This window comes from Molossus molossus, unplaced genomic scaffold (assembly GCF_014108415.1).
Source record: "Molossus molossus isolate mMolMol1 unplaced genomic scaffold, mMolMol1.p scaffold_m16_p_22, whole genome shotgun sequence".
Taxonomy (NCBI): Eukaryota; Metazoa; Chordata; class Mammalia; order Chiroptera; family Molossidae; genus Molossus; species Molossus molossus.
The window spans coordinates 29,398,553-29,413,957 of NW_023425358.1; the positions used below are offsets into that span (position 1 = coordinate 29,398,553).

The 15,405-nt window shown below is 52.0% G+C and overlaps 1 protein-coding gene across 3 annotated transcripts in view; it reads left to right on the forward strand.

Annotated features, from left to right (window-relative positions):
* The window catches only part of FBXO21 (F-box protein 21), a 37,786-nt gene extending 22,850 nt beyond the window's left edge, over positions 1–14,936 (forward strand). For 2 of the 3 annotated variants that reach the window (XM_036276666.1, XM_036276665.1), the window contains exons 10-12: positions 1,623–1,834; positions 3,292–3,449; positions 11,295–14,936. In XM_036276666.1, the coding sequence (XP_036132559.1) occupies positions 1,623–1,834; positions 3,292–3,449; positions 11,295–11,482 (558 nt within the window). In that variant the 3' untranslated portion in view covers positions 11,483–14,936. The remainder of the gene's footprint in view (positions 1–1,622; positions 1,835–3,291; positions 3,450–11,294) is intronic. The other variant, XM_036276664.1, reaches the window with a different exon arrangement.
* The last annotated feature ends 469 nt before the right edge of the window (positions 14,937–15,405 follow it).

Here is a 15,405-nt window from a genome sequence, read left to right on the forward strand (position 1 = left end):
GGAACTGCAGAAGGGACCACAAGGAGGGCATTGCACACGCCCAGCACATAGAAGCTCACTGTTAAATCCCGTGCTGTTTGCCACAAAAGATAAAGGTTGTGAGTGTCTCCCAAGTTACAAGTCCTCTTGGAAGAGGGGCCAGGGGATGGGCTCTCAGCTGACAGTGATTGAAGCTGGGTTTGAGATGCATGAGTCATACCACTGCCCATTTCTATGTGTTTGAGAATTTTCATAACAGTTCTTTAAAATCTCCTGCTCCTGCTTTGGTGTGGGGTGACTAGGGCTCAGATTAGCCCAGGTCTCCTCACTCCAGGTCTGCACAGCCTGTGACCTCAGGCACGGTACCTGCCTCCACTAAGCCTGATTCCGCTTCTGGTATGGCTGTTGCTGGCCTTCACGGTGGGGGGATTACATGAAATTTAAAAAGTGACAGTCTTGGCACAGTGACCAGTGAAAAATAGGTTTAGTCAATATTGAGACCCGCAAATCTCAGTCTGGAAGGAGAGGTTGGGTATTGCATAAAACGGTAGTTTTCACAACACTGACAGGTTCAAAATATATCAGGAAACAAGGCCTTTATTAATTATCACTTGATAGGAGAATAAACAAATTCAAAGGTAAAAACAAGTTTGACAGACCTGGGACTAGGATCCGGGTTGCTTTGTCTCAGGACTCAGTAACTAGGGAAAGATCCTGTTTACAACAGAGAAACATGTCCGAGACCCTCTGCTAAGGGCTGTGTGTGTGTGTGTTTGCCCCTGTGTGAGTAGTAACTGTATCAGAATTTGTATTTTTTTCTGAGGCGCCAGGACAGTAGCAAGAATGTAACCTTGAGTTCTCTTCTGCCAGCTAATCATTTAACCCCATGTGCACGTGGCTTCTTCCTGTCCACCTGAACACGAAACCCACTGCGAGTTAGAGTAATGGCAGTGACTGGCAGGATCCAGACCCTGGTGCCATCTCTCTCCCTTAGGTGCCACAGCGAAACTGATGGCATCCGTTCAGTGTCCTCTCTGTGGCCCCTCTGTCTCCATGGTACTGAGGCGGCTCTGGTTGGAACATCGTCCCAGTGCGCTAGTGCATGGATGGATGGACAGAGGGTCAATGTCTGTCTGTCTCTCCTTCCTCTCTCTCAAATCAACCAGTAATTTTTTAAAAAAAAGTGAAGCCCAGCCCTGGCCGGTTTGGCTCAGAGGTTGAGGGTCAGCCTGCAGATGAGGTTGGGGTCATGCAGAAGGCAGCCAATCGATTTTCTCTCTCCTCTTGAAAAAATGTTGAGAATGGAGGCGCACGCTGACCTAGACTGTAAGACCCTTTGCGAGCTCACCTTGTCATGGTGTGCCTGTCAGTGGCAGGTCCTCCTTGCCCCTCCCTGGCTGATTGCAGCCGCCGGGCTTCTGAGCGCTCCCTGATGTTCACGCCGGTGGATCGGGGTGCCTGGGGCCGGCGCCCCACGGCGGCAGAGTGCGCCCGCCCGCCGCAGCTTGCGGGGCACTGACGGGGCACATCTGTCTCGGGCCTGGGCCGTCACAGGGCCCCGCCTTGCCGTCCTTTCTTAGTTAGGTAGGGACAATCCAGTGCAGCGACACGGAAAAGACCTTAATAAAAATATTATCACCTAGTCTTTCTGTCTTGTCTTAAAGGTGCTTGACATCCTCCAGCACATTCAAACCCTAGACCCCGGGCAGCACGGGGCTGTGGGTTATCTGGTGCAGCACACGCTCGAGCACATTGAGCGCAAGAAGGAGGACGTGGGAGTGGAGGTGAAGCTCCGTTCCCACGAGAAGCACAGGGATGTCTGCTACTCCATCGGGCTCATTATGAAGCATAAGAGGTGAGTGCCCGGGGCGCCGCCCCACGCGTGGCTGCGGAAGACACCGGGGCCTGTGAGCAGCGGCAGGACTCGCTCCAAGGGACCCGACTCCAAGCAGCGACTGCCTCAGTCCCAGCACAGGAGGCCTGAAGCGGAACCGAACCGCTGAGCATTCTGTGTTTAGGAAGGGACTCGCTTTCCTGGCTGGAGGTCTTCCGTCTAGGGACCTTCCGCTGTCCGACCTCCTCTTTGTGGGAGAAGGGAGGCAGCTGTGCGTGCAGTTCTTCCTGTCTTCCTGTCCTCAGTCTCTCCCTCCCTGTTCCAGTTGTGAGCGGGGTCCTGGGTCTCGGGTGTGCTCGGGGTCCACTTGCCAGACAAGATTAAACTGTCCAAGGTGACTGCCGGTCTGCCGGCTGGGAGCTGGGAGTCCTGTTCTGCCAACATGTTACTGCCAGACCTCTGACACTGCTCTGAGGAGGTAGCTGGCAAAGGGCACTCATGGTGGTTTTAGTTTGCATTTCCCTGACATGCACAGAGTGAGTTTGTTTTCACAGTTCCCTGGCTTCACGTTTCCTTTCATTAATGCCCATCAAGTGTTTTGCTTCTGATTTGTAGTCTGTCTTTTTCTGTATACTTAGTCTCTGTGTGTGCATAGGGTCCAAATATCTTTTCCAGGTTTTGGTTAGTGTTTTCGATCCTTTATTGCATTCTATTTTTGTTTTGTTTGTTTTTTTACTTTATTATTTTGGAAATTTCAAGCATCTAAAAGTAAAACGATTTGAGTGTGCTGAACCAGGTGATGTTCCCATATCAGCTCCAGTGGTCATCATAACAGGGTCAGTCTTCACTGTTTCCTCTTCACCCGCCCTTCCCTCCCTCTGCCCTGAAAGCAAATCCCAGGTGTCATTTCATCTGGAGCTATTTCCAATGTTTCTAAAAGGTAAGGGCTCTCTCTCTCACTAAAAACACATTTACCACCCTGTTGTGGTCTAAGAAAAAATAAACAATTCCTTAACAGATAGAGAGATGGTCTGTTTGAATCAGGGGCCTTTAACACTGTCAAGTGGATCAGTCTCATCCTTTATGGGTTGTATTTTAGTGCCTTGTTTAAGAAGTCATTTGCTATTCCAATCACAAAGGTAGTTTGCAAGTTCTGCATTTTATATCTAAATCTCTGTTCTCCTGAGAACCAGTTTTGTGTGTTGTTGTCAGGCCTGGATCTTGATACCATTTTCCATTTTGATAACCTTTTGTCCCATCGCTCTTTGTCAGAAGTTTTTTCTTCTCCAACTGAAGTGCTAGATTGATAGTAGGAGGTGTTTATAAAGAAGGGCAGGGTGGCCTGAGAAATGATTCAACGTGGAGTAAAAGCAGGTGAATTTGTAAGAACGGGAGCTTCAGAGAAGCCAGGCCGTCATTGACACGTTTCGTAGTCGCCAGGACCCCAGGGAACTGACCATTGCTCTTATGTTAATTAGGTACGGCTACAACTGTGTCATTTATGGTTGGGACCCCACCTGCATGATGGGACACGAGTGGATTCGAAACATGAATGTCCACAGCCTGCCTCATGGCCATCATCAGCCTTTCTACAACGTGCTGGTGGAGGATGGCTCCTGCAGATATGCAGCCCAAGGTGAGTGGCCACGGCTCGTCTGTACCTTTCGTGACACCTGGGTGGGTTTTAAACACGCATGGAGCACTCAGGTACTGTGGGCACAGTCATCAGTTTCCAATGGCTCACCTTAGGGCCGATATTTAGCCAGTAAACATGGATGGTGTGCCCTGGTGTGGCGATACCACGGGTTAGATAGTCACGGTCCTCCACGTCTCCCCCTCCATCGCCACCACAGCTAGGACCCTATTCCAGTGCTGCTGCTGACCTCTGTTCTGATTGGTCATTGCCTTTGCCAGTCAGATTTCCACTGCCTGCTCCCTAGGCATTGCCAGTGGCTCCCTCCATGTAAGAAGGGTCAGCTCGAGCCCTGCCCATACCACCTGCTTGTGCTGGGGCATTGAGTGGACACTTGGGAGCCGCCCTAGCACCCTCTGGCCTCCTGAGACTGGCAGCCTTGTGCTCCCCCAGAGACACCGCTGTGGGAACTGCATGCACTGCACTGGCCTAAGCACAGGGGCTTGGCAGGCGGGGCCTCTGGCAGCCCAGATGGGCGCGAGCTCGGCACTCCCGAGACAGACCGGCGAGCCTGGGCCGGGCCGGCAGGGCAGACAAAAATCCTTCGCTGTGAGTCTCATTTCTTTGTTCTTCTAATTAATGGGACGGAGTTATAGCAGACCTGCCCGTGGAGGTCCTTATGACGGTCATTTAATTAATAAAAATGAGCACAGATGCTAACACAGTGCTGCTCTGTGACAGGCACATCCTAGTGTCTGTTGACTCCGTCTGAAAACGCTCATTGCCATCAGCATCACACTCGTTTTGTAGACGCGGAAACGAGTACAGAGGCGTTCAGATTAGAACTGACGAGGAGGAATCTCAACACAGGCCACTTTGCAAGGCCTCGTCCATAACCGTCAGGCCACACCTTTTGTGTCTGACCTAAAACACGTTCGACCCAACTCAGTGTCATGTTCTAGTAAGTGCAGTAGTAGATGTAGTGGGCGTGTGAAAAGCTCAGAAGTATCGAAAAGACTAGAGAAAGTTTCTTACGGATGGTTGGTAAGCATCAGAAACTGAGAGACAGTCACAACAACAGGAGAAAGTCTGGTTGTTGAGACCACGGGGGCTCGAATCTGTGCAGTGGACCACGGAGCTGCAGGAGCTCAAGGTGCACTGTGTCAGCAGAGGTGCCGGCCGTGGTTTTGTCTAACTTTGAAGCTGTGTCAAAAAATCATACTAACAATTTTGAAAACTCAACATGGTTTGAAAACTGTTGAGTGACCTGTGGACTCTGCACCCCCACTAATCACTCAGTGAGCCCTGCCCACTACATCACAGGAATGAAGGGGCTTGTCCTGTGACCCAGGCCAGCGCCTCTGGCTCCACCTCGTACCTTCATTGCCCACTATAGAGGGGGGACCTTAAGACTTTCAGTATTTGATATGTGAGTGTCCAGAAACATCGATGTTAACTTTGAAATGGGCTCTTTGGAGTAGGTGAAACAGTATTTGGCTGGGGTGTTCTGAATTTTGTCAGTGTCTCAGGACTTCATCTCCATGTCTCAAGTCAGCGTGCCCTGCGAGGTTTAGTCACATCACGTGATGACTTGTGACAGCGTTCAGTGTCTGCTGTCAGTTCTACACTCTGAAACTCAGATCGAACCAAGTGACTGTGGGTAATGTTAATAGACTGCCTTTTTAAAGTTTACTTTCTGAGGCTTTTAGAACGTTCTTAACTCCTGGTCTCACCCTGTGGTGACTCCACTTTTTCTGCCAGAGGTTGTGTCAGCCTCTGGGCGATGCTTCCTGGGCATCAGCGGCATGCCAGCCGGGTTGCGGGCCGAATGGAGGGGACCCCGTTGTAGGTTACCCCAGGAGGGCCCGGTGTGACATGTGGGGCTCCTCTGGCTCTGAGTTAGCTGCTTCCCTCTTGTGGCCTCGTTAACTGTTTACACGTACGCTGGCCCCTCTCAGGGCCTTATTTCCATCCCAGGCTCTTCTCTGGGCCCGTGCCCACCTCCCTAAATTAGCCCTGCCCCCAGGCATCTGCAGCCGGGTTCTTCAGGTGGCTCAGGTGTCTTACCAGAACGCATCCTGCCAGTCCTTGACTGTACCCAAGTTCCTGCTTGTCTCGTTGGAGTGGTGCCACCCGGGCACCATCTCTGAACTTCTCTGTCCCTCCCCTCGTCATACGTCCAGTCGGTCAGCACATCTCTGATTCTGCCACCTAGATGCCCATCTCTCATACTCGCATCCACTCTGTTCTCTCCCTGTCTCCCGACCCCTCTCCGTACCACAAGTATTTCTTGCCTAAATTGTAGCAGCTTCCTAACGGGCGCCAGGCTTGCCTCCCACAGGGCATTTCCTTGGCAACAGCTGGAGAATCTTCCACGTGCTGCTACATCTGCCTGGCAAGCCAGACTCCTTTGTGTGGCCCAGAGGTCACTAGACCCTCTCTCACAAGATCATCTGTTCCTGCCCCCATCATGCTCCCACCAGGTTCAACTTCGGTGTCCTGGAGATCATCACGCCCAAAGGTCTGCACACAGGTGGTTGTCCTTTATGAATAGGCTTCTCCCCACCCCCAAGTGTTGGCTGATGCCTCAGGTTGAATGCCCCCTCCCCCAGGGTGGTCTGCACTGCCTGAGCTCCTGCCCTCTGGGTCATGGTGCCTTCACTGCCAGTATTTCCCCCGCAGTGATCTGGTTCCCTTGCTCCGTCATAAGCTCAGTGAGCAGACCGGATCTGCCCTGCTCTCTGGGGGTCTCTGGCCCTGACTAGCAGATGCTCACCCAGCTGCAGGGAGGGGGCCCCTGTCATAGAGGTCTGTGAGCAGTGCAGACGGAGATGAGTGCATGTGGTGTGTGATTGAGAGGCTGGCGTCTCTGTGACAACTTTGGATGAAGAGGATTTCAAGTGTGTGAACACAGTGATAACCCATACACCCTCCGCTAGATCCAGCAGTTAGCATTTCTCCGTTCGTTTGACTTACAGATGGAGATTTTCATTCTTTGCTGAACCACTTGAAAGAACATTGCAGACGTGACTAAAGACAGTCTTACCTGTTGTAAGAATCGCATTGCACTGCGTGGCCTCGATTATAGCCTCGCAAAGAGAAGTCCTAATACGTAGCAGTCAGTCGTCATGCCCGTTTCCCAGTTGTCACAGAGTAACCTTTAGGTATGTGTGCACGTGTTCATTTTAAAATCAGGACCCAATCGGGATTGAGGCACCGCATTTGGTTATGTCTCCTGAGTCTCTCTCAGGAAAAAAAACAAAAACAGTTCCTCATTCCTTCTCCTCCCGCCTCCCTCCTGTTAACCAACACAAGACTGACTTTATGAAGAGTCCAGGGTTACCCTGTAAGTGGTCTGACTTTCTGGGCTCATCATACTGTTTGCTCGTGTGTGTTGTGTGTAAACTGGAAGGTAAGCCTGAAGCTGGGTGAGATCAGGTTAATGTTTGTGGATGAAATACCTCCTATCAGATGCTGTGTGTGTCACATTGCCTGTCATCCAGAGAAACTGTGGTGTCCGATGTCCTGCTGCTAGTGAGGTGGATTTTGGTCCCTTTGCTAAGACAGTGACCACTGTAAGGGCCAGTTTTCCTTTTGCAATTAACAAGAGACCCATGGACTCACACTGTGACAGCCTGTCTACCATCTCCCCTGGTGACCTTTGTCCTTGCGTTTGTGCCAGCACCTGCGGAGTGTCCTCGCCTGAGTTGTGTGAGAACTGCAAAACGGTGCGTTTCTGCGGCTGGCGCTCCTCCACTAATGCAAACAGGGCTCCCCGCCCCCCCCCCCCAATCTCTGCAAAACGGTGCGTTTCTGCGGCTGGCGCTCCTCCACTAATGCAAACAGGGCTCCCCGCCCCCTCCCCCCCCCCCAATCTCTGCAAAACGGTGCGTTTCTGCGGCTGGCGCTCCTCCACTAATGCAAACAGGGCTCCCCCCCCCAACTCTACTTCTCCCCTCCCCATAGAGTCCCTGGATTTTTATTTAGTCAATGTGTTATAATCATTTGAAACAATTTTTTGCTCAAATTATCCCATATTTAGCCAAAGGGAGACTTTGAGAGGCTAAATTTTAAAAACATTTGTTTAAATTTTTTTTTTTTTTTTTTTTTACCATTTCTTGGTTAACTTATTTGCATTAAGTTGTTTTGTTTTATAGCTCTTATCTAAATTTTCAAACTTTGGCTCCATGATCCTAGTAACCTAGGTAGACTCCATTAACGAACACCCTTGTAAGGATTAGTTCTCCGGAGACAAAGAGCAGAGCGTAGACCACACGCGTGTGCCACGTCTTCAGGCAGCTCCATCCTGCAGCAGGGAGTCAGCGTTCACCTGAATCCTGGCGGGGCACAGACCGCCTGGCATATTCATCCTACTTGTCGTGGTTCCCACCAGGGGGTGTGCTCCTGGCTCAGCCCCCTCCCCCCCCTTCTCAGTCACTGTGGGAAAGAGTGAGGCAGATGCTCTCAACCCCAGCAGCTGCCATGTTGGGAGGTCAGGAATTCGCTGTGATGTGAGCATCCAGTTCTTGCGTGTGTTGACAGTGCTTGGTGCCTGTGCCCTCCCCACCTGTTAGTTCTGTTCCCGTAATGTGCCCTACATTCCCAAACTGGCGTGTCTGCTGTCCCACACACACCCCCAGCCTCCGGCACCTGCATGGGAGAATCCCCCGTGTCGGCACCGGGGTGGGACATGTCAGAGGGCCGTCAGCATTCTCTTTTATTTTTATTTTTATTGATTGATTGATTGTATTTATCCTCAGATAGAGCGGGAGGGAGAAAGGGGGAAGAGAGAGAGAGAAATATCGATGTGAGAGAGACACTGACTGGCTGCCACTCACATGACCCCAACCGGGGCTGGAGACAAACTGCAACTGAGGTACCTGTCCTTAGTGGGAACCGAACCTAGGACTCTCTGGTCCGTGGGCCAACGCTCCATCTGCTGAGCCAAACCGGCCAGGGCTCTCTTTTAACTGTGACACTCTCCAGTGTTGTTCTCCTTGGCCTGGGCAGGCCCTCCACTGGCGACATGCTGGCCCACGGCCCGCGGTCCTTGTCCCTGCGGGTCCGTGTCGTCAGAGGACTCCTGGTAAAGGGCCGGTGTCCAGACTAAGGGATGCTCAGCGCCGAGGAAGTCAGCCAGCTGTAGGCAGGCGGTGGCTGTACGTTTGTGTGAACAAACAAACAGTCCTGGGTTCTCTTGGCGTCACGCTGTTACATTTAGATACGTGCATGTGTTCACAGGAGACTGGAAAGGCAAGCTCACGGGTGGATCGTGGTTTCTTCTCGGGCAGGGAGGGGCCAGGCCAGGCCAGGGCAGCCGCCCCTGAGGCTCAGGCAGCGTCCCCATGATTTCACACCAGTGTGTTCGTATGGTTTTGGGCAGCTGGAAAATTTAAAATAAAATCAGCAGACACATTTCTCTGAAAATTTCAAGGGAATGAAAAAGACTTCTCGAGGTTTTTCCAGGATTTTTAAGTAGTTCCTGTTTAATATTTTGCTCAAATGATGTGTCATCATTTGTATCACTAAGATTTCTCATTTCTCTTCTAGTCAGTATTTTAGGAACTTTGTTGAGTAGATTGGGATTTATTTTCCCCTCATAAGACATAGTTGCTAACCTACCATCTTGTTTTATCCATAACACCGTTTTTCACTAACACAGTCTTCCTGCCTTGCTCGGAGCCCAGGCAGGTAGATGCGTTGAATTCGGCCATGTCCCCTGACAGCCAGGAGCGGGCCGTGAGCACCTCGCGGCCTGTCCCCCCACGTGCCGTCCCCACGTTCTGCCTGTGCGCTTGCCTCTGGTTCGGGCCCACGTTCAGAGTGCTGGGCAGCAGCTGCCGGGCTGTTGCCCTTAGGATTCGAGACAGGAACCTGCCTCCACCCTCCTGCCTTCCGCCCAGCACTCGGACAGCAAGGGTTCGGCGGCCCGGGCTGCTGTTGTACTGACAGAGAGGAAGGAAGAGAGAGGAGAAGAGAAGAGATGCTGAGACAGACGTCTGACTTTCTTCAGAGCAGGGCCAGCCCCCCTTGGGCCAGAAGTTCTCTGTGCAGGGCTGGCCTGTGCGTTGGTTCGGCGGCTCCCTGGCCTCTGGCCGCTCCGTGCCTGAAGCGCCCGGTCGTGCGACCAGAAATGTCTTCACGTGTTCGCGGCCCGGCCGAGGCAAAATGGGCCCGATCGGGAGCCGCTGCTCTTGCGAACTGGCAACAAAGTGGTTGTTCTAAGTTGCCCACTTGAATTATTTTTACCTGAAATATCTTTGTCCTGCCACCGGTGACAGGTGACGTGGTCCCTTAGAGCAGGGGTGGAGAACATCCAGCCCGCGGGCTGAATTACAAGGCCCGTGAAATCACTACTGGCTGACATCACACCTCACCAAATTAACCCGACCAAATGCAGCGGGCTAATTTTCATGTTGATGATTTTGTATGGCCTATGAATGATGTTATAAATATCCAGATGGCCCTTGCAGAAAAGGCTCCTCGCCCCTGCTTTAGAGTAAAGGGACTTCTGTCTCTTGGTGACACCCCCGATTCTTTTCCCTCCCTCTGACCGTCTGCCTACATATGCAAGAGAATGCAACTAGGAGGCCCTTGGCAGCTGACCTGGCTGAGGCTCCAGGCTGTGGTCCTGTCCCCAAGCAGGATAAGCCGCCTCACTCGTTGGGGGAGGGGTGGCAGGGACAGGTGGGCGGGAAAGGGCATCTTCCCAGCCAGTGGCATTTTGAGACATTCGAGGTTGTTTACAGTCCCCGCGTTTTCTGGCGGCACCAGCTAAGTGCCCGGCTGAAAGAAGCCATTCGAAGGCGTAGCTGTGCCTTGTGATGCCGCAGCCCAGACACATCGCCTCCTGGGCGCTTCCTGGCGTTCCCCTGGCAGTCCACTGAGTTGCTGTGTCGTCATTTCTTCACTGTGACCTGCTGGGGGTGCTGTCATAAGGAATGCTGAGGTAGCTTCCTCGTGTTGGGGCTGTGCACCCGGACCGGGTGTCCTGGGTGCATGTCAGGACATTCAGGACATGCACTGAGGGTGTGAGCCGGCCTGGCGGCCAGGCTTCTGCACAGACTCGCGGGAATCCATCCCAGCGATAGGCTGTGCGAAGTGTGGCTTCGTGTGAAGGGGGCCGGCTGCCCTGGAACACAGTCAGGCAGAAGGTCTGCTGGCCAGCTCCCTCTGGTGCCAGGTCAAGGGGTGAGGCTTGGCTTCTCCCAGGTGGGGCCCATGCAGAGTCACTTTCGAACAGTGTTTTGGGGAGAAGCCATTTGAAAGGATCTCAGCCTTTAAAATCCCTCACCTGCAATGTCACCGGTTTTCTTCCATGGTTCCGTTTTAAAGGGGTCTTATTTTTACTTCATCCTCTAGCAGTGGCGTAGAGAACAGGTGTGGAGGTAGCATGGCTTTCTAGGAGATTATACAGATGTCATAACCATGTCCGTGGACGGAGACTGGTCTGCGTGGGCGAGGCTCACATTAGTAGACAGGAAGGATGCAGGTACGAGACTGGCCACCAGAGGATGCGGGGCTTCCGAGGTGTATCCACTGGTGAAATGGAGCCACTCGGGTACCCTCGTCCGTTTGCTTGTGTGAGGCCAAGTCAGGAGCATGGTGAGTCTGGTGTGCCAGCCCCCAGGAGACTGCTGGGGCTGCTGAGGGCCCCAGGCCACCATCTCCCGTCCCCCGATTGCCACTCCCTGCCTTTCTCCTGTTAGCTCCTCCGCATGCCTTCAACATCTTGTCTTTCCTTTTCCTCCTCAAAATGCTACTCAGAAACGGTTGCTAGGATATTCGTTGGATAAAAGATGCCACAGGAAAGTCCATTTTAACGAGAATGTGCCTCTTTATCAACAGAAAACTTGGAATATAACGTGGAGCCTCAAGAAATCTCGCACCCGGATGTCGGACGCTACTTCTCGGAGTTCACGGGCACTCACTACGTCCCGAACGCGGAGCTCGAGCTCCGCTACCCGGAGGACCTGGAGTCCGTGTACGAGACGGTGCAGAACATCTACAGTGCGAAGAAGGAGGACGCGGAGTGAAGTCTCCTAGGGGACACTGCACCTTTGCTGCTGCTGCTACCTGCCCAGAGAACAGGACCCCGAAGCCTCCGCCGACCACCAGGAAAGCCACTTGGCCAGGAGCGCTGGTTGCCTCCCCCTAAGTTGAACTCTCTGCTCTCCTCAGCTGCAAAGACAGTGTTGCTCTCCGCCTGCACTAGTGAATTCCTTGGAAAGGCACTGTGTTCAGTGGCATGGCTCGTTGCTTGTCCTGTGGTGACAGTCTGTGACATTCTGTCTTCACGAGGTCGCACAGGCGACACTCTTATAGTCCCTTCTTAGCTCACTTCTCATTTGTCTGTCTCGCACTTACCTCCGATCACTTCACTTGCTGGGCAGATGGCCGCGCGCCGGCCACACTTCCTGCCTGATCTCTGGAGCAGGCGCAGCCCCCGCCGGGCTTGTTCGTCTTTATACCCTGAGTTTAGCTGCTTATTCAGAGGTGAAGCTAAGTGATCTTGGCAGCATCTTGGAGATGAACAAACTAGTAGTAATAACACTCATTTGCATTTATTTTCTAACGTGTGAAACAGATTCCAGGCACTTACCTTTTTCTGTATTTGAATTAGAAGAATAATAATTTTCCCTCTTGGATTTATGCTCCTATTTCTATGAATCATTAATTTTCCATTTTCTTACATGAAAGTCTTTGAGGAAATGCATAATAATGACCTTGGTGATGGATTTTTCTCTGTTTATCCTCCCTTTAACTTTTTAAATTTTATTTTAAGACTCCAGTATCATGAGTAGCTCTCGAATCAGTGATGGGTTCTCTTTATAGTAGGAAGTACAATCTGATGTTAAAATTTTAAATGTTTGCTTTTAGAAATTATACTTTGAGGTCTTCAAAGACCTAAAAATGCTATTTCACTTTTGTACCCAGAAGAAATACTGGACTTACGAAAGTGAAAAGAGGAGGTCTTGTGCCCCTCGTCATTCCTGAGACTCACATTAAGACCTTTTTGAATGTGGCAGGGTAGAACCGAAAACGTCTTTCACCGTAAGAGTCCCAGCAGTGAGAAAGGAAACGGGAGCAGCCTGCGCTCGCGAGTCCCGTGGCCATGGAAGCACCCGGCGGAGCCTGTGCTCACGTCCGGGGCGTCCGACTTTGTCCTCAGGCCACGCTGGCTCCTCCACGTTCTTAGTGCCTGGTGCTGAAGGTTCCAAGTCTGTGCGGCTCTGGAACTCCGCCGCCCGAACCCCAGGTCTCCAGCAAGCGAACCTTGTAGTTCACCAGTGGAGGCTAAGTCTGGAGTTAGGGCCTTGTCCCTCCCCTCTGAGTTTGAAAGACTCCAGCTGATCTGAGATGAGGCTTTAGGGGACAGGGATCCAGTCTCCTCGCTGCTTGTGTCCATTTGCGTGCAGCTCCATCTCCATGTCTGATGACGGCCTCTGCCGATCCTTCGGAAACCTGGGACGGCTGAGGTCTGGGGACACCACCCGAGACACCTGATAGCAAGTGATGGCTGAGGTAAGCAATTGTTAGAAAGAGATGGAGATTTGGCCAGCCGACTTCTTCCAGCCTGAATTTGCTATTGTCCAGTGTCCATGTTCCTCATCAAATCCAAAGTCAGGCAATGTGGACTTGTATTCGAAATTGTTCCTCGTCAAATCCAAAGTCAGGCGATGTGGACTTGCATTCGAAATTGTTCCTCGTCAAATCCAAAGTCAGGCGATGTGGACTTGCACTTGCAGTTGTGACCACTCAGCGCCCGCCTGCCCGCGGCTGGGGGTTTTACACTACTGTCATTTAAAGGTGAAAATGAGAAAATGTGGAGTAAAGATTACCGAGATGCATTACCGAGATGCATGCTGAGAATTATGATCGTTGGTTTTCTGGCTTGATTTCCTTTTCTTGTAGAGTCACATCAGCACTAAGAAAGATGGTTTTCCCTTTACTGACCCAATGTAAATATGTTTTTAGACTGTTTTCAAATGTTCCTTCATGAAGGCTTCATGCGGCTGCAGGAGGCCTCTCACCTGTGTAAGTTGGTATTTGGGCACTTTATATTTTTCTAAAAACGTGTTTTGGAACCTGTACTCTAATAAATCACAAGTTTCTTTTTAAAAATTTTTCCAAAGTTTTCTCCATTTTAAAAAGCCCTATTATACAAAGTAGAACTTTTGCAATGTTAAAATATTAACTGTTTGGATATAGTAACTTCTTTTTCTCTTCCAATGAATGCCAAGATCTGTTTTTTGTACAATGACTAATAAATGGAACTGATCCAGAGAGACACAGAAATGGCCTGCCCGATGTTGTCCCAGGACAGCAGCCCCCCCGCGACCTGTGGCGGGAGTCTCGCCGCTCTTCTGATCAAACGAGGCGAAAATGTGCTCTGCCGAAATTTTTCTTAGCCTTGGTGAGTGAACAGGGTATCTTCAGACTGATTTTCCTGCCAAACGTGAATTTTATACGCTCGCAAGTAATCTTGAGAGTATCTGGTTATAAAGCAAAGACTGCCGCTTTTCATCATGTTAAAAGTGTTTGTGAAACGAGAACTTCGGAAGCTCAGCGAGGAACCCACGCTCTTGGTGCGTCATTCGCGTCCACCCGAAGCTGTGTGCCGTACCTCCTGCCCAGGATGCCCGTGGAGCCGGGCTCTCCGTGATGTCAGCACGCTGTGAGGAGGGGTCGGGGCGCTGCGGTCTCTCTCACGGCCGTCCTCGGCGCTCGAGCCTTGTGACTGTCCCGGAGCGTGCAGCGTGCCCGTCTTCCGGCATCAGACCCTGGACTGGCCGGTGGGCGCACGCAGGTCCCCGCGGCCCCGGGCGGGCGGCCGGCCTCTCTGTTGTCTGCCCGCACGCTTGTGGATCACTGTGAGTGCATTGATTGACCGCGAGACCCAGCGCTGAACGCTGTTGCTCTGAGTTTACTATTTCATCGTATCTACTTAATGTTTGATTTTAAAATGTCAGGTGTTTCGGTCTTCCCCAACGTGTTAGGTTGAGTTGCGCTTTTACGTCCCAGGCTTGCTTCTGCGCCGTCAAGTCCCCTCGCTGCGAAGGGGAAACACTTGGCCCTCTCAGTCCATGTTCCAGGTACGCGACACGGAACCACCAGCAGCTCTGTCCTTCGAAGGAATCTGTGTCCGTTACAACCAAGATGTCTGTCTTCTGTTTCTGGGAAGAAGGGGCGACCGCTCACCTGGGGGCAGTTTGTTTCCGAAGCCGCTCACCGCTGCTTGCATGTGTCACTTTGCCTCGCTTGCTCCCTTTGAGCCAGGCCCTGGCCCGAGCGGCCGACGGCCCCCAGCAACCCACAGGCAGGGCCAGGTCGTGAATATTTGGGCTGCGTATGGTCTTAGTCACATCTTCTTTGTTTTTTAAAAAATGTACAAAACATTCTGAGCTCAAGGGCTGCACAGAAAGAGGCCGCAGGCTGGAGGCGGCCGCGGGCCCTCGCTCGCTGAGCCCGGCCGGGGCGGGGCTGCCTGGCGCCCGCTGTACAGATGGGGAATCACGCACCCTGCTTGTTCGTAGGTGGGAAGCCTGGCATTTGACAGCCACACTACCGACTACCTCGCAACGTTTGTACCCTTTGCCTTGCAGCAACTTTACCTTCTTACCTTTCACTTCTGAAAACCTAGAATCAAGAGAAAAGGACATTCCTTCGGTGATTAAAATGATGTGCAATTATAGCATAAATGTATTATGGCCATTTAGCGATGATTGTATTAGGGTAATGCTAGTTCTGTAATAAATAGACCCAAAAATGTACGCTGGCTCGAACACACAAGAACTTTCTTGCTGAAGTGACACTGCGGGGGGGGGGGGGGGACGGTGGGCGGGGCGGCCCCAGGCAGTGGCTCTCTGTCTGTGTGCAGACTTGCAGGCGCCCCCTGGGCCATCTCCACCCAGCCCACAGGGGCCCGGCCTGAGGGACACTCCTGAGGGAGGGGCCC